Source organism: Quercus lobata, chromosome 2, assembly GCF_001633185.2.
Source record: "Quercus lobata isolate SW786 chromosome 2, ValleyOak3.0 Primary Assembly, whole genome shotgun sequence".
Classification (NCBI taxonomy): Eukaryota; Viridiplantae; Streptophyta; class Magnoliopsida; order Fagales; family Fagaceae; genus Quercus; species Quercus lobata.
In genome coordinates, this window is record NC_044905.1 from 100,402,385 (window position 1) to 100,421,523 (window position 19,139).

Consider the following 19,139-nt stretch of genomic DNA (forward strand, 5'->3'; position numbering starts at 1 on the left):
GAGTGTGGCAAACATGAGGGGTGTATTGTGCAGCTATAGATCGTGCTAAACTCAATGAAGTGTGTGACATAGGCTGTCATAAACTAATTTCTTTTTTCTTTTTCTTTTTTTGAGAAGAACTAATTTCATTATTTGAATAGTATGGAAAGTAAGAATTCTAACTGAAATGCAGCAAATAGAAAGATTACTAAACCATATGCAAACTCATACAATGAAGCAGAGGCATAAGCAATACAAAACAAGTCAAGATTGTTCAAAGACAGTCAGGAAATAAACAGCATATAATCTTTGCCTTTAGTATTTCAAAACAAACAGAACTGAATAGTCAAGAAGTTACAAACTAAAGATCCCATGCCAACTACCATCAACTAGACATGCCTCCATCCGCCAGAATGCAAATTAAATTTGCGAGCAAACTATCATATGTCATGATATCCATCTATTAAAGAATTAAGCAAAACTGGACGAATTATTGTTATTACATTTTCTAAGTTCCCTAGCAAAATAAACTTTAGAAAAGTAAACATATACTTTGCAAGTTTCGTTCTTTGTCCCTTAAACGGCTGCCACCAATGCTCTTCAAAGTGCCAATCTTTGGAGCGGGAAAAAGTTCTTTAGTCCAGCTTCACGGAGGAGAACAAGTAATGCACAAACCAGAATGATGAAAGGAACCCATCTGTGCCAGTTGCCAGCATGATTGCTACAACCATGAAGAGCGAATACCCCAAGTAAAGAGTGGCAGAGACAGGTCCACTCAAACTCTTTAGATCAAATACAAGATAGTTTATGGAGTACAAGAAGACGTATATGGCGACAGAACCAGAAGCAAAGAATGACTTCAACTACCATTTCCAGTCCTCCACACAGAGATGCATATATGTTAGAACCAACGACACTTCAGCACACACCACCACAAGAAGGATCATAAAAATAAAGAGGAATCCAAAGACATAGTATACACGGCCCATTCAAATGCTAGACATGATCAAGAATAGCTCAATGAAAAGGGTACCAACACCAAGAACAAGCAGCCAGGATGGGTATTTCTGAGCTGGGATTTCACGAGGAATCTGGTTGGTTCTAACAGGGTATTCAATATGCCCCAAAGTATCCACCAATTAAGGTCAGGGGAACAGAGTTGCAGAACCAGAGCAGAAGCAGAATAACAAACAGAGAGAATGGAATGGCCCCTGTGCTGTGACTTCCCCACAAAAGGAAATTCAAAGTGGTGAGGATCAAAAAGGCTATACCAGGGAAGAAACAAGCAGCCTTCCATGAGACCGAAGCCCATCCTTTGGAATCACCACAGCCAATAGTCCTCCAGAGACGAACAGCGACATAACCAGCTGCAATACCAAGTATCATATAGATAAAAAGCATTCCTGTAATTAGTGTTCCACGTGAAGCCGGTGACATGAATCCAAGAGCTGCAAACAATATCCATTCCAAGAATCTGAACCCCATCTCCAACCATGATACACAAAAGGGAGGCACGGAATACATCCCCCACAACAAGCTTCCACCCAGATAATTCCCCCATTCATCTGTGCTTGTGCCTCCTTGTCAAGTTCCTCATAACGGGTCAGATCCCGCCTAACAGTCCTCAAGAAGATGACTAGCACAATACCAGCAAGGAATGTGATCACCATTAGGGAATTCAAAATCGAGAGAACCAATGGACTTTCGCTCCCTCCATCTTCAAATAAGCATCCCATCGTGATGGCCACTTGATGTCACTCTCCTCAAATTCAACCTCGTAGGTAAAGACAATCGGCTGTCCTTGCTTGATCGGCATTGACAGTTGACACGGTGTTTGGATCACATTTCAATTTATTTGGGAACTTATCATACGGTTTCAACTTGTTCACTGAATCAGCATTAATCATTACACTACAAGGCACAACCTCGAACCCAACAACCATGTATCCAGGCGGACCCGAATCCCTTTTGGCAACATTTGGGATCACCTCAGCTGCATCACCGGTCCCCATTACACCCGCCACGTTTGTCTCCTCATACTTATGAACAAGCACTTTAAACTTCAAATGGTTATATATATAGTACACATCCTGAATATTAACCCGACCGGATACCCCATCCACCGCAAAACATAATAATCCTCCTTCGAGGTATACTGAATTGCAGGCAAGTTATCGAGAAGCAAATTAACCTGATACACCTCATCAATTCTTTTAGTCAAGAAAATAATAATAATAATAAAGGCAACTTGAAGAAGTACGTGCACATGTATGGGCATTTTTGTCAATAAAAAAAAAAATTTATTCTTGCTCAATTTTCTCTTCATTTTGGAGAGAAAACATTTTGATAGGTCAGAGGAGAAAATACCTAAGTCCCATCATTTATTTTCCTTCATTCTTACCCAACCAAACACACTCCAAAAAAGTTTTCTCTCCTATTTTCTCTCCAAAGTTTTCCATCCACCTTATTTCACCTCCAAACAAACCCTAATTCTGATGTTTTGTTTGGATACAAAGGAGGGAAGAGAAGAGAAAGTAAATGAATAATAGAAAGGAACAGAGAAAGAAAAGAACCGAATTCTTTTGTTTGGTTTGCAATAAGGAAAGAAATGAAAAGAAAATTATGTTTTTTTTTTTTAATACTTTTATGTCCATATAAATGTGAAAGATGTATAAAATTATGGACAAATATGTAATTTTATATCATATTATATTATTTATGTGGGTTCCAGTTTTTTAAAAACCATTCTCCTTTCAAATTTGCCCAAATTGGGCAGATTGCAAATATGTGGGCTCGGGAATGAGTTTATGCCTTATTGTTATCTACCATGCTAACCAAACAGAGGAAAGGACAACATTTCCTATCATTTCTCTTTTCTTCCTTTCTCTTCCAGCGTTTCCAAACACACTATAAAACTCAGCTGAATACCAACATTCAGGTGACCTAGTTGGTAAAATACTAGGTCAAAAAGTCTCAGAATTTGGGTTCAAGCTTCAAATAATTAGTTATGTGTTTGTACTCCTTATATCCCATTTCCATCCCAAACAGTGGACCTAAAACATTAGTGAGTTTCTCATATAGACCGAGAGTATGGGGTCTTACCTAGGAGCAAATATGGTGCTACTATGGTCACACACAGGTAGGAAACTCACACTGGTTGCCTCCCTCTACCCTTTTTTTTTCTAATTAAAAAAAAAAAAAAAAAAAAAAAAAACTCAGCTGAGTATGTGTGGTTGTGATGAGTTGTGGTGTGGTTGAGATGAGTGGCGGTGTATTTTAGGGTTAAAAATGTGGATAAAAAATATATTTAATTGAAATAGTGATGTAGTATTGAAGCTGATGTATAACTATAAAAAACAAAAATAGCTAAATTAAAAAAAAAATGGAGTTTCTCTAATTAGTTTAATTAAAAATTTGAAGAAACTAACATGAATGCTCCAAATTCTAACTAATTACTTCACTTAAACCTTTCTAAGTATATTCAATCGGCTGATATTTAAATTTAAAAATAAATTATACCAAAGGCACACCCACTACACAACACTTAGGCCACAGTTGGTATAATAAATGAAAATTACATTAAGAATAGAAATCTATATTAGTGTAAATAAATTATACCTATTTATATGTTTGGCTGTAAAACTGAAATAATATTCTATATTGTATTTCACAAATTATATACTTTTAAATATTTTACTTAAACAATTATATTTAAACTTGTTGTGTGGCTCAATTATCTTAAAATGAAATACCTTTGAAATTATTTGTGAGATTTTTTGTTGATATATCATTTGTTAGTGTTTCTTTACAATAAAAGTGTGTTACTTTAGCTCTTGTTAGTGTTGCAAAATATAATGAGACAATCATTGTTTGATTAGAAGAATGTCTCTCTTTTTTCTTTTTCATTGTATAACATGATGTTGGATAAATAAAGTTTACTATGATTTTTACTAAAAATAAAAAAATTAAAATATAGTTATTTTCTATTTTTCAAATCAACACACATCAATTTCTAAAATCTCATAACAAAAAAAAAAAGAAGCATTTTTGCATCTGGAGTGTATATATATATTGTAAGGACCCGATTTGAGTCCTTAGCCCAAAAGATAGATAGACTTAGGCCCAAAAAGTCCAAAACAATGAATTTATAGAGAGTGGGTTGGAAAACTGGACTTTAATGAATCAGACAACCACTAAAATGGATTCAAATGACAAGAGAATGAAGATAGACAAGTTTACAATGAAAAAAATCGTCCTCGGCACAGTCCAAGGAAATTAGTTCTTATATATTTCTCTCAAGTTTGGTTACAAATGCAATTCCTGATTCCTACAGTCTTTTTCTCTTAATTTCTCGATCCCCTTCTCTCGTTGCCTCTTTCCTCTTTTATACTCTTTTCCCCCTTCATCTTTTCTCTCCACGGGCAGGCCAAGTGGTTGGTATTGATACTTGTCCCATCAGCACCTTCTTGAAGTCTTTGTGTAGAAACTGTAAGGCTGAAAACCACTGTTCAAGTATCACTTCCACATTAATGCGGTCAGAGAGTTAGCTACAGAGCATTTAATGCGGTGGTAGCAGCTTTCCTTTGAGATATTCCATGGCCTCCTTTTGTCCTGTTCCTTTTGGATATTTATCCACATTAGTGGAATCGTCCGGGACGTTGCTCCTAGTGTCAAACCATACCTTCTGACCTCGGCCTTACTCAGCCAAGGAAGTATTCGTTCTCGGACCGTCTTCTTAGTTGATCATGATCAGACTTCAGCTATTCACTTACCAATATGGACTCTTATAATGGTGTTTACCCATCTTCGAACTACTTAATGTCCTTAGATTGGACCCCTGGCCCGATATACTTTACAGTTACGTACTTCCGGGCCTATCACCCCTATATATATATATATATATATATGATGATGATGATGATTTTTTTAAAGTTTTTATTAAGTGAATAAATAAATTTGTGATTTAGAAAATATATTAATTTTAAAACTATTATGCACTTTAAAGTTTGTGACATTCAATAATAGCACGTCACATGTCAGTATGTGACACCATGGGTTATCAGCTTTGTAGTAGCAAAACCATGGTGATTGGCGGGAAGACAAACAGCTCTACAAATGGAAGTTGAAGAGAGAGTGACATGCAAGAAGTTGAAGACACGACATGAAATCACATCACATATACATGCACCTCTACCGCACGGTTAACGAAGAAGCCATTTTACCAGCTCTGTACTAATTATCATGCTCATCAATCATCATCATCGGACCATTCGCATGTCTGTCTCTTCACATTTCAAAACCTTAAATACCCCCCCCAAGACCTCAAACTTTCCAATTAAGCACCTCTTCCAATTTCATGTATTTGCACCACCAAGGTCTCTAAGTTGAGAGTTTTGTGCATTAGGTATGATCTTTTGTCTATTTATTAATTTAATGACACAAAGTTTCACAAATTTTTTTAGCTTTTAGAATTATTGAGGTGATTGATTGTAATTAATAACTATAAAAGTTAGTAGTGTCAATCACAAGAAATTAAGTTTCACAAATTTTTTTAGCTTTTAGAACTATTGAGGTGTCTGATTGTAATTAGTAACTATAAAAGTTAGTAGTGTCAATCACATGAAATTAAGTGATGTTGCATTAGTCATAATTTGCCATTTCAACAAGATGTCAAAAAAGTTGTAAATATTTTTTTGCTTGTAGCATTATATGGTGATTGAATCGGCTCTAAAGAAGTTGAAATGTGACATAGGGATACATTTTATTCAGTAATATATTCAAAGCTCAATTTTCAACTTCTTTTGTTTATGGTTACTGCACTTGATTTTTTGTTGCTTATGAAAGCTCATGAAGTTTTTTTTTTTTTTTTTGCCTATCTGTAGTGCAGAATTCTAAAGCTCATTTTTTGTTGCTTGTGAAAGCTCATAAACTTTTGCTTCTAGTTCAGTAAATTAAGCTCTTTTTTCTTTCTTCCTTTTTTTGGGTATGTGGGTGGGGCCTAACTAATATTTGTATGTGAAGCATCTTTGCGGATAGAACATGAAACGCAGGCGTATGGTTAGAAAGAACGGTACCAAGTCAAAAAGGCCCTCTGTTGTTGCCGAGAACAAAGAAGCATTTGAGAAATTTGATGATGAAAATCCTGAAGATAATGATGAATTTGATAAGGATTGTGATGGCAGAGGTGATGAAGAATTTGACACTGAAATGGATGGTGGTGCATTTTCCTCTAATTATTCAACTGGGAGCCACAGCAATTGGTCATGTAGCTCTGAAGATATGAGTTCTGAATATAGTAGTTATGAGTCATCGGATGAGTCAATGGAGAGGGCAGTGCAGAAATTGGTTAATTGGCCTAGTAAAGGGAAGCTAAAGAGGGTGAAATTGTCAAGGAAAAGTTATTACTCGCAGCCTAAGTCTTCAAGGGGCATGGTATCTTCAAGTGGATACAAAAAAGAGAGAAAGTCGATCCATGAGGATCCTCGATATAATGAGCAAGAATTATGTGCTGCCTTAATGGTATGTTGGAAATTTTTGTAATGCGTTTCTGTTTAAAAATTTTATTAGGTAGTATATTTGATTAGTAGTTTGATTGAAAGATTTGTTGCTTTTCATGTAAATAATTTTAGAAAAAGAAAATTTTTTCTTGAAAAGATAGAAATTTTTTGTAGAATGATAACCTAACAAAGCCTATGGTTGCTATTTCTAAATTTTTATTTTTTTGATATGCTTAGTTAGACTTTGTTCTTGTTGTTTCCAATTGTTTAATTCTAGGTGATTATCAAGGTTATGAAAATGGACGAGGCTAAACCTTTCAATGTTCCAGCGGATCCGGCTGCTTTGGGAACATCTGTAAGTGACACGTTTTGTAAGTATATTATTTGGCAGGCATAGATGGTGCTAAGGAACAATGCTTCAGTCTGCCCTTAAGTAAGGAGGAAATTCCAGGATAGACAATTAAATTATTCATCTCTTTGTATTGTAAGATATAGAGGTTAATTAGGCCTTACACCGGAATATGCATCTATCTTTGAACTCTGGTGCCAAAGATATAATGTAGCCAAGAAAATAGGAGCTCTTGTTGATTTTTAATCACTCATCACTAGCTATTCATCTTTGATGAATTTGAAGTGGATTATTTCTTCTAAAGTTTGATTCAATAACATATGAGGGCAACGCATTTGTTTGTTTATTCCCTTCTTAAAGATCTACAAGTTCTGTGTGTAGCTTGTTATCCCATCTCCCTTTGTCAGCCTTTTGTAACTGTCATGTATTAAAAAGAAAGAGTCTTTTTGTAACTATCATGTAATTGGAAGAAAAGAGTATATTCTTAACTAAATCTCATGGTTTTTAAAATTTCATTATGCTGCCTGAAGTCATAAAGTATCGTATACAGTAACTTAGAAATTATTTTATCAAGTACCATATGTTTTCATGTCCTAATCCTTATTTCCTATTCTTCTTTTTTTGGTTTGGTGGTTGGAACCAGGATTACGTCAATGTCATAGATACACCAATGGATTTTGGAACAATATACAGCAATCTTCAAAATGGTATGAAGTATTTGAATTCTGAGGATGTATATAAGGATGTACAACTCATTTGGAGACATTGGTGCAAGCATAATTACAAGGGTGATTATGTTTTGGAACTTATGACAAGTGTGAAGAAGAAATTCATGACGCACTGGATAGCAGCTAATTTGTACTGTGAACCAACTCAAAAGACCAATGGTAAGAGTTTCATGTTTATGCTATTTCTCATTTATGTACACTTTTCACTTGACTTTACCAGTTTTTGCTAGTTCTCATTAATGCATTTGATTCTTTTGACTATACTAATTTTTAGAAGTTCACATCTTAGTTGATTTCTTTGTAAAAAATTATAATCTTAAGTGTTGTGTGTGTGTGATTGTTGATACATAAAGGATCACCTTGAATTTTGAAACATGTATATGAATCATGAGTATTCCATTATTTAGATATCTATTTTGTATCTGTCAATGGTATTGGGTTCCATTCTTTGGTAGGACATTCACTACCTCCTATGCGGTATGACACAAGGCGCAAAAAATATGTGGCTAAGTATCCGGAGGGCCACATGATTGGCGAACCCAACCAGTCCCAGCCCCAATTGATCAAAAACGAACCATGTCTCTCACAGATGCTGAAACAAATCATTAGCCAACCACAGGCTGGCAGTGATATTGGTAGCATAGGTATGCGATGCACTTAATTCTTCATATCAGGGATGATTGTTTCTTTAAGCTTTCAATCTATGTAATATGTTATTAATTATATATAGATTAATGCTTTATCTCTTCAAAATTGATATTACAACTCCTATGTCAGTATCAATCTGCATATTCGTTATACTTTTGCTGACACAGGCCCTCAATTTGGGCCATGGTAACCATTATCGTAACCACATACTCATCTATCTTGTTTTTGTCAGTTGCTTTATGAAAGAAACTGTTTTGACTGTGACATTGTGATATTCTTATTGACATTATATACGTATTTCAGTTGTAACTGTTATTGATTGGTCTTTTTTTCACTCTTGAAGCAAACTCACCACCTCATGCAGGCTATACAAATGATAGTGCAGGTGAGTTACATGTCAAATATAAATCCTCTTCAATGCCAGTTGAATATAAATTATATATAACTTTTCAGTCATACATTTGGATTATGTGTTCGTCTCCAATTTCAATATCAAGATATCTATTTTGAAATTTTTATTGATTGGCTTTTTATCCTTTGTAGGACAATCTCACTTACCACCTCATAGGGATCATGGCTTAAGGAGAAAAAATTACATGCTGAATCGTCCAGTGGTTCCAATGATCAACAAACACAGCCAGCCTAAGCCACAGCAGCCCATACTAAGTTTCAACCAGTCATATCATTTACAGCAGCCGCAGCAGATGACTAGCCAAGCCCAGCCCTCCCATCCTCAGGCTGGCACTGCAGGTATGCCAGATGATAAATCCTTTAACTTGCTATCTGTTTAGTATTTAACATACTAATATTTATGTTGTATAAACTTATTCATTATAGTTTCTTATTTTAGTACTATTTTATCTTTATCTTCTTATTTATCTGTCCAAGGAGCAAGTTGATCTATGAAGCATCTAATTAAAATTTTCCAAACAGCATTATAGGTATCTTGTTTTCATTTCCACTTGGTTATGTTACTTATAATGTCTGCTAGTTTATACAACCAGGATTTAAGACAGACTTGAATATATGTAAACAATGAGGACCTGGTTCTCATTATATAGGAGTTTATTTTGTAGCTAAAATTGATATTTCCCTACTATTTTATGTAGGACAATCACCTACAAACTCTGTCATGGGGTGCAGTAATTATAAGTCAAGTTGTCCATCAGGTCCTGTGATCAACAATCCTGGTCCACAGCAGCAGATTCAGGAGGTCCCAGAATGCCACAACAACCAACCATGCAAGTCAGTGTGCAAGCCTAGGAAAAAAAGGTGTCGAGGCCCTTCAAGATGCCGCTTCTTGTGGGACTTGTTTGATGGTGAGCGAATAGATGTTTCTATCAACAGATTTGGGCAGCCCATTGGCCGTGAGGCTGCCAAGCTCAGCAGTTTCATGGGTACCATAGCACGGAATGGCTACATTGCACCCCTTACTTATGTCAGCTGGAGGGCTGTACCGGATGCAGCCAAAGAGATTATGTGGCAGATCGTCCAGGTACTACCAAAAAGTTTTTTCTTTTTTAAGTAACTGAAACTTACATACAATTCCTTAGGTTTTCAGAAGGAAATGTACCTATGTTTCACCAATAAGCATTAGTCCAAAACCATCTCAAAAAGAGTATCCAACTTATAAGATAGCTCAGGCATATAAAAGTTCATTTTGCTGTGTTATGTAATTGAATGCTTTCCTTTTGTGCTATAGTCAAGGTTCAACATTGATCCGAAGGGGAAAAGTTGGGTCATGAAGTCTCTTGCAACAAAATGGAGGTGCTTTAAGTCCAAAGTAAAGGCTAAACATGAGCAACTAAGGCACCGTGATAGGAGGGTCCTTCCGCATCAATGGCCGATCCTCATATCCCACTGGAACTCTGAAAGGGAAAAGGTATATTCTACATGCTGGCCAAAGTTTTTTTTTTTTTTTTTTTTGGTGGTCTAAATGCTTGGCCCAAGACTGACATTCACATTTTGAGACATGAGTTAAACATTCAATTAATCTTTTACTCTACTTTCCAGATGAAATTGGAAATGTGATAATTTATAGATCAAACTTTGTAGGTGCGAACTGCTATAAATAAGGCTTGCCGCGCAAAGATGAAGGAAATGCATACTTTAGGGAGTAAGAGCTATGCGAGGTTACGTGAGGAGGAGGTAACTTATATTTTTGTAAATTTTTATTGGTGCTGTGTGGTCCGTATTTTTTTACATTCATCCATAATGTGCTATAACTTGTTCTCTATGTGAGGGCAGAGGAAGAAGAGGCCAAATGGGGAGGAGCCAACTAGGGATGAGGTTTATATATTAACCCACACACATAAAGATGGGAAACCTGTTAATGAGGAAGCAGCAGCCAAAATTGTATGTTTTATTTACTTTTTAAAGTAACTTGTATTTTACCAATCTAAGTTTTGGCACGAGTTTGACTTTTCTATCTCTGAGTGTTATTCTGCCTGCTTGTGCTTCATTATGTTATGCATTTTGTTAAAATTGCTGTGTGTTAAGAGGTCTCATCACTCTCCAAGCAACAAGAAATAGGATGAGAGAGAACATATCAGGCTTAACAATAGCAGGCAAAGTGAACATTTTATAAATCCAGTTAGTCAAAAGGCACAATATCCAAATCACTGGTGATTCAAGTGTAATGGGAAAATTACACAAAACCCCTTAGTGGTTTTCATAAAACATGGAACCCCTGAAGTTTTGAGTGTAACACTTAGCCTCATGTGGTATTGTTTATTGAGTAAACCGTTAATTGAATGACACATGGGGGTTTTGTATATTTTCCCAAGTGTAATTTTCAAGGTAATTTATAATCTGAATTCTTATATCTTCTCCATGCTAGTCAAAGCTCCGTGAACTAGCATCTCAGCAACCAAAGACCTCAAATGACCGTGATGATATCTTCTTTAAAGTCATGGGACAAGAAAAACCTGGATACGTGCGCACATATGGCTTGGTAGCAAAACCCTCTGATGTATTGGGCTCAACATCTAGCATTACAGAGGCCAAGATGATAGCTACTGCAGAGATGAGTAAGATGGTGGAGAAAATGGAGGCCATGGAGCAAAGATACACTTGCATGGAAGCACAGATAACTAAGATGACATCATACATGGAAAGATTCCTCAAGAAGCAAGTAAGATGACATACTTTGGATGTTAAGACTCTGATTTTGAATATTAGTGAATGCATTTGTGTTAGTAAATGAGATTTATTGTACAAGTTCATTAAATATGACTTTAAGAACTTGAAGAACGAATCAATCTGTAGTCTGTACATTCTGAAAATGTGTTCTAGACTTCTAGTTCAATTTTGTGACACTGCAGGGCCGGCTCAATGGTATAAGCCATTGATGCGGCCGCCTAAGGCCCCATGTGAAAAAAAGGCCCCTAAATTTTAACCATAGTATTAATTAAACCAAAATATTAACCAATAAATAAAATAATATTTTCTTATCAAATGAAAAACAAATGAAAAGGATAAAAAAATGCTATGTCCACAACATTTTTTACAATATTTTCACAAAAAATTTTAATAGCATATTGTTAAAGGTTGTTATTGACAGCAAAAAAATAATTTTAGCGATAGGTTCAACTAGAAAACAAGAAGCAACTTAACACCTAAGATTTGTCATGAAAAATATTACGAAAGTAACACTTCTAAAAGAAAAAAGAAAAGAAAGAAAGCAATTCACAAAAAAATTCACAACATTTTTCACAATAGTCAAGTTAGCAAACTTTTACTAGTTTTCAACTAAATTCATCACTGACATCACTCTTTTACTCACTACTATTAATCTGCCACATCAACAAATGTAAAAAGTTTTGTCAATTTTTTTGTGTTTATAAACTTTTTTTTTAAAAAAAAAAATTCTACGTGATTCATGTTGATTAATAGTAATTTTATATATAAAACAAGATAACCAATTTTCGCCTTAGGCCTTTAAATGCATCAAACTGCCCCTGTGACACTGTGAGGAATGAATCAATCTATACATTCTGAAATGTGGCCTCTCATGCCTGTAAATCTGTACCGATTTGCTGATTGTTGACTTAATGATGGGTAGTGTATAGGGACATTATTTTTTTTAAAGCTTCATACTTGTTTCTTGCATTTTTGCTCAAGTATTCTTAGTGGTTTGATGTATCAACTATGAAGCACGGGTGCGTTTCGGGACTCGGGTGCGGGTGCGGGTGCGGATGCGGGACTCGGCAATTTTTGAAAAAGTAGGGTGCGGGTGCGGCGGGACTCGGCGATTAAAAAATTATTAAAAATATTTTTATTTATATTTTCTATATATTTTTACTATTAAAATATTCTTAAAAAACACATTAATATACTTGATTCACAAAACAAAGAAAGAATAAGGCAAGAAACGCATCTGAGGTCAGAATTTCGGCCTCTTCGACGATTTTCACTGCCGATTTCGGCCTGTTTCGGCCGATTCCGGCCGTATCGGTCGCCGGCCGATATTGACCGATATGGCCGATACGGCCGATATTGACCGAGTCGGCCCGATTTGGGCCGCGTCGGCCCGATTCGGGGCTGCCACATGGCGGGACGCGGCACGACGCGGCACGACGCGGCACGGACGCGCGGTCTGCGGTGTCCCTCCCGCGTCGCCGCGTCCCGCCACGTCGGACGCGGGTGCGCTGGGCTGGATGCCGCGTCCGTGCATCCCAGTGTATCAATTTCATGAAAGATGGTTAACTGTCTAACATTGTTTATGTTTTGAAGCAATTAAAGATGTGACTTGGTCGTCTACTAACCTGTTTCATTATACGTTAGCTTTGCTAGTTATTCACTTGTGCGGTTATGCCACTAACCAAAATCTTTACTGTACAGATCCTAATTCAGTTTCTTTTACATTCTCATTCTGTTTGCAGGATGAACAGAATGGCAGTGATGGTTGAAACAAATGGAGCCATTTAGCAAGAACTGTCTTATTGAATCGATTGGAACTTACTGGATTTTGTTGATAATAATGCTTGAGTTGTAAACAAGTTTCATTAATATGGTTTTCTTTTAAGATTATGATCATAATGTAATGAATAAGGTCCATATATAAACTTCATAACTGTCAATGCTGCACAGATAATTCATTCGAATTTTTATATATAGTAGCCTTTAATTTTATTCAAGTCTCCTTTGAAAGGATATCTTTTCTCAGATATTTACGATTGTCATGACAGTATTTAATTTTTTTTTTTTTCGTTTTACCTTCTTCTTCTTTTTTTTCTTTTTTCTTTTTTTTTTATATAGCAAAATATTTTTAATCAGACAACTATTTTTAGCAATTCCAACCCTTGTTGAAAAATATTTAAGCAACATCATGTCTAAATAGTTTTACTAAAATATATGAAAATTTAAGAAGCACGATATTATTTGGGAAAAAATAAAAAATATAAAGGGGTGTACATTTTTTTAGTTTCTTTTTCCTATGTTTTTTCTTTTTTCTTAAGTTTTTTATGCTTACTAAGACACAACCACTCTCCAATTTCAACACAAAATTCTATTCCTAATGTTATTAGCAACATTAGTTCTTCAAATAATCTAAGAAGAAACATTATCTTAGGTATTCTTCAACAGCCTTTCCCCAACTTTGTGATTAGTTATTGGTTTTTGGGCTTGATGCATCTTAGTTCATGTGTATGGGGTTTATTAATTATGCGTGCAGGCCAAATATTGATTTTTTTTGGTATGGAATAAGTTTATATCCCTTTGTGAGTTAGGGTTTAATGTAAATGTCATAAACATAGGGTTTTTTTTTTTCCTCTTTTTTTTTTTTATAATTGGATAGGAGTCGAGGTTTAAACCCCAGATGTTTCCATTTGAAACACTAGAAAGTGTCAATTAGTTGAGTTATAAAACTCAACTAATTGACACTTAGTTCATGTGTATGGAGTTTATTAATTATGCGTGCAGGCCAAATATTATTTTTTTAGTATGGAATAAGTTTATATCCCTTTATGATTTAGGGTTTAATGTAAATGTCATAAACATAGGGTTTTTTTTTTTTTTTTCTCTTCTTTTTTGATAATTGGATAGTTATAAGAGGAGCGGAGGTTTAAACGCCAAATGTTTACATTTGAAACACTAGAAAGTGTCAATTAGTTGAGTTATAAAACTCAACTAATTGACACTTAGTTCATGTGTATGGAGTTTATTAATTATGTGTGCGGGCCAAATATTAATTTTTTAGTATGGAATGAGTTTATATATTTTTAGAGAATTGACAAAATCAAGCTAAAATATTCCAAAAGAGGTTAAGAAGGATTGAGAATGAAAATGCCATTCTACTTGATAAATGGGTTGAAACAAATCTTTTGGTGGATGAAACAAATCTTTTGGTGGATAGATATAAAGAGGAAAACATGTCAAACAAGCACTGTGATCGGTGTCACTTCAAAAAATAATTAAATAAATATATGAATTACCTTTTAATGACTAGTAACACATCATCGGTTTGTAAATTTAATATAGTAAAAATTTTAGTATCTCTACCATCACTCATATAAATTAAGTAGAATTGAGAGTCTAGCCAGTGGCGACGCCACGTACAGGTCAGGGTGTTCCCAGGAACACCCTGACCTGAAAAAAAAAAAAAAATTATATACAATAAAAAAAAAATTGTATTTGTTCTATACTAGGAACACCCTCAGCCACAAAATGAGGAATACCCTCAAATTAAAAAAAAAAAAAAAAAAAATTATTCTACTTTCAAAAAAAAAAGCCCAAAAAAAAATTGTACAGAGGCAAGCCCACGGCAAGCCCAAGTGCCCAACAGATTACAAACAAACCCACAGGCCACAGATTCTCACCAAAAAAAAAACCAACAGAGCAGCGCAGCGCCAAATGACAAACCCACAGATTCTCACTAAAGGCTTTATAAAAATAAATGAAATCACTAAGCTAACCCTAACCTAAAGACAGACAGCGGTCACAGAGAGCACGCCGCTTGTTGAGGCTCATCCAAGCCAAGTAGCCAACGCCGCTCGTCGTCGCTCATCGGATCGGAGGACGGAGATCGCCAGTGCCAGATCGGCAGATCGCTCGCCCGCCGGCTCATCCGCTCGTGCCCAGTCCAGTTCAGGCCTCCCGCCTCGCTGCTCGCTGCTCGGCTGCTGCCGCTGCTCCGGTGCTCCCTCCGACCCTCCCTCAAGGTATTTCTTTTTTTTTTTTCTAATCTAACTTCTCTCAGTCTCTCTGAGTCTCTCAGTCTCTCTCTGACTCTCTCTATCTGAAATGATGACTCTCACTCTCTCTCTCTCTTTATTCTTTAATAAGACCAACTCAGTAACTATCTCTCTCTTTTGATTGGCCGAACTTTAGTCTTTAGCTTTATTAAATTTTGTCTGTTTTTGACTTTTTGAAAATTGAATTTGGCTTGTCATCTGTTGGTGTTGGTGTGTGAAGTGTGTTGGTGTTGGTAAAATATTAATTATCTTTTAGTGTAATGTGTTATGCGTTATTTGTTAAATTTTCTGATTGGCAGGGCTGGTGGATGGGCACATGGGATGGAGCCGGGTTGCACAAGTGCACGTTACACAGTTTTAGTGATTTAATTATTGTACTACACATGGTCATGGGATGTGTAAATAATGTGCACATTAGTGGTTCTTTTAGTGCTTTTAGTGTAAGGTGCACATATTGTTAAACAATATAACAAATTAAAGTAATATAATTAATGACAAATAAATTAAAGCAATATAGTTTATTGTTGTATTAAACAACAATAATTGAAGCAGTATAATTAACCAATAAATTATAAAAGACAAATAAATTAAATTATGTTAGGCTAAATAACAATTAATAATTTTATAATTAATGAAACAACAATATAACAAATTATAGTTTATAAAAAGGCAAATAAATTAATGAAACAACTAAACAACAATAATTAATAATTTTATTAATATTTCAAATGAACTTATAGTTTATTGTACAGGTACCTTTGTTCATTTATTTTCTTTTCACTTTTTTTCTTTTTGAGATTTTTCGGTGTACAGTATGCAAATTTGTTTTGGTTTTAAGAACTTTTTTTTTTTTTAAGCACAGACTTCATGTCGGCCAAATCTTGAATTTCGGCCGGTATTTATCGAAATGTCTCAAAACACCCAAAATTTTTTCAAAATAGAATAGGAACACCCTAGACAAAATTTCTGGAGTCGCCACTGGTCATATGGATTTCTAAAATTCTATAGGTTTAGAAGTTGTTTCAAATTCAAGAATTTTAAAATTTAAAATTCTTGGAGGATTTGTCAAATCCAAATCCTCAACCCTTTTTAAATTATGCAAACAAAGTATTTGAATTTTAGTCAACCAAATCCTGCCATTCAAATACACCATAATGGTATAGTACATAGACTGCATAAATTTTCATTGCTATATATTTTTCTGGAATTCTGACCAAATCAACCAAATCTTGCCATTCAGACACACCATAATGGTATAGTACATAGACTGCATAAATCTTCATTTGCTATGCATCTGTCTGGAATTTTGAAAACATGAGTGTACATGTCTAATGGGTTTCCTTTTTACTTGGTTTTGAAAACAGATCCTACGTTTGGAGAGGCCTACTCTCAACAGTGCTTTGGAAAAGTCACTGTTGCTCCTCCCTGTACAACGGATAACTGTATCACAGCCTGCAAAAAAGCACATCAACATATTTTATATCCTAATTGCATTTCCAACACCACTTGCTGTTGCGGCTATATAAGGAACAAATGAAACTAAGTAGACTTGGAAATGCTACCTTATGAGTTATGTAGTCATGTTGAAATGAATTTCAAGGAATAAAAAACAATTTCAAAAGAAAATTCATATTGAATGAAATGAGGCTCATTTATTCATTAAATTACTCCCATTTATTTAGGTGTTATTTAATTAATTAATGAGGTTCATTTATTAGGAAATCACATTGATGCATTAAAAGCAAAAAAAAAAAAAAAAAAAACACATATATATATTATATAAGATAGAAATTTTATTCTAGTCTAATCTAAGAGTATGTTTAGTACACTGAACGAGGATTACAACAGGAATTGTAGTAATTTTTATTATTAAGAATATAATGTATTGTAATGTAATAACTAAATCTATTCATAAGTTTTTTTTTTTTTTAGAGGAAAATTTATTCATAAATTTGGTTCTGAGTTATAAGATTAAAATAAAATTTAAGATTTATTTTAGGAACTATCTTACTCATACAATTATATTTCTATAAATGGTTATTTTTTAAAATTTGAGACAAATATGTGTTTTTTTTTATAATTGTTACATAAATATAGAAAGTTTTTTTTTTTTTTTTGAAAATATATTAATTTTAGAAATTATTGCACCTATTAAGAAATAACTAATATAACCATTTTAGAGATGACTAGTTTTTTCTCATTTTGAAGAATAGCTATTGATATAGAATGATTATTCCTTATAATAAAAACACTACCAAATTAAAGAATAGCTAAATCATAAAAATAACTAATACATTACTGTACTTATTACAATCTACCAAACATGCCCTAAATATGTGTATGAATTTCTCTCTAGGAGATTTGAACCCTAGCCCTTGCCCCCTCACACCCCACAAGAACTTTTTACTTTTAGGGTGACTATTATGTCAAGAATGCATAGTGGTAAATTATTAGAAACATATATAACATTATTTTAAGGAAAATTATTGAATATTTTAGGAGTACTATAAATACGTACTTTGCCTCCCACATTAATTGTGAGTCTCACCATGAATTTAATTAGTGGAATCTACTATTTTATGAAATGAGGGAGTATGCATTTAAAGTACTCCGGGAGTAGTCTATTTAATTACTTTATTTTATATGCAGAACATTTAAAGTACTCTAGGAACATTTTATAATTACTCTATTTTATATGTAGAACATTTATTATTTTATTTTAGGTATCATGATTCATGATATTTATGCAGTTTAATCTTTAATGTGGCACCACCTGATTTTAAGTTGTATTTTTTGAAAATTACTATATCAATAACATTTTTCACAATAAATCCTAAATGATAAGTTGTTATTAGTTCTAATTCAAAACTCACCACTGAAATTACTTTGTTGTCCACGAGTAACAATCTATCACTTAAGATTTGTTGTAAAAGTGTTTTGAAAATGTTGTGAACATTTTCAAAATACTAGCTATTTAATGCTTGTTGGAAAAAAAAAATATGGAGAGGGGGAATTTAAGGAGACAGCAAAACAATCATTTAATGCTTGTGGGAAAGAAAATCTAGAATTAGAAGTATATTTCTAAAAAGTTTAAATTATTTACATTATTAAAAATATACACTTAAATGATTATTTACATTATTAAAAATATACACTTAAATGATTATTTACATTATTAATATTATCAAAGGTATACAGATAATTATTAACCAATTTTTTACACCTTTAAAATTTTTAAAATTATTTATCAAATTAATTATGACGTTACTAGTTCGACCATCGTTTTAATCCCAGATAGTTGTAAGATCTTGCCAAGTCAAAGAAGTAAATCGATGAAGATGGTGAAGATTGCTTCAAGAGTAATCAACCTCCTAGATATAAAGAAGAAGAGAGAGATTGGGATTTGGTCTCTCACACACACACATATATATAGTTTGGTAAATTACAATAAAAAGTGAATTAAAGTTTGGATTTATAAAATTATAGTCAAGTAAGACCTATAATGCAACCCTAAATCTTTCTTAGAATATGCTACTATCCGCTGCTTGGGTAATTGTTAAATTAACTAATGGTCTAATACAAACCCTACATATAAAAGTCTTCATTTGCTATATTTTAGTCAGGAATTTGAAAACGTGGGTGTATTACATTTTTACATATCTGACTAATGGGTTTTTACTTTTCTACTTAGGGCACGTTTGGTAAATTGTAATAGGCACTGTAATATAACAGCTATGCCTATGGT

At 34.1% G+C, this 19,139-nt stretch overlaps 1 protein-coding gene and 1 pseudogene across 1 annotated transcript; one reads left to right on the forward strand and one right to left on the reverse strand.

Moving 5' to 3' along the window:
* Positions 1 to 225: 225 nt before the first annotated feature.
* LOC115963823 lies at positions 226 to 2,195 on the reverse strand (annotated as a pseudogene).
* A 3,830-nt stretch (positions 2,196 to 6,025) lies between these two features.
* Positions 6,026 to 13,224, forward strand: LOC115963830. The gene is made up of 12 exons (XM_031083016.1): positions 6,026 to 6,498; positions 6,754 to 6,831; positions 7,469 to 7,712; positions 8,009 to 8,197; positions 8,545 to 8,586; positions 8,745 to 8,951; positions 9,311 to 9,696; positions 9,904 to 10,083; positions 10,257 to 10,349; positions 10,449 to 10,556; positions 11,041 to 11,334; positions 13,085 to 13,224. Exons 1-12 carry the CDS (start codon positions 6,034 to 6,036, stop codon positions 13,109 to 13,111), a joined length of 2,313 nt encoding a protein of 770 aa, XP_030938876.1. The 5' UTR covers positions 6,026 to 6,033; the 3' UTR covers positions 13,112 to 13,224.
* Positions 13,225 to 19,139: the final 5,915 nt, after the last annotated feature.

Excerpts from the sequence above, each read along its gene's own strand:
- LOC115963830 (XM_031083016.1), top strand. The coding sequence starts at position 6,034 with ATGGTTAGAAAGAACGGTACCAAGTCAAAAAGGCCCTCTGTTGTTGCC. Across the intron at positions 6,832-7,468 it reads CGGCTGCTTTGGGAACATCT|GATTACGTCAATGTCATAGA; the intron begins GTAAGTGACACG and ends GGTTGGAACCAG. Across the intron at positions 10,084-10,256 it reads GGAACTCTGAAAGGGAAAAG|GTGCGAACTGCTATAAATAA; the intron begins GTATATTCTACA and ends CAAACTTTGTAG.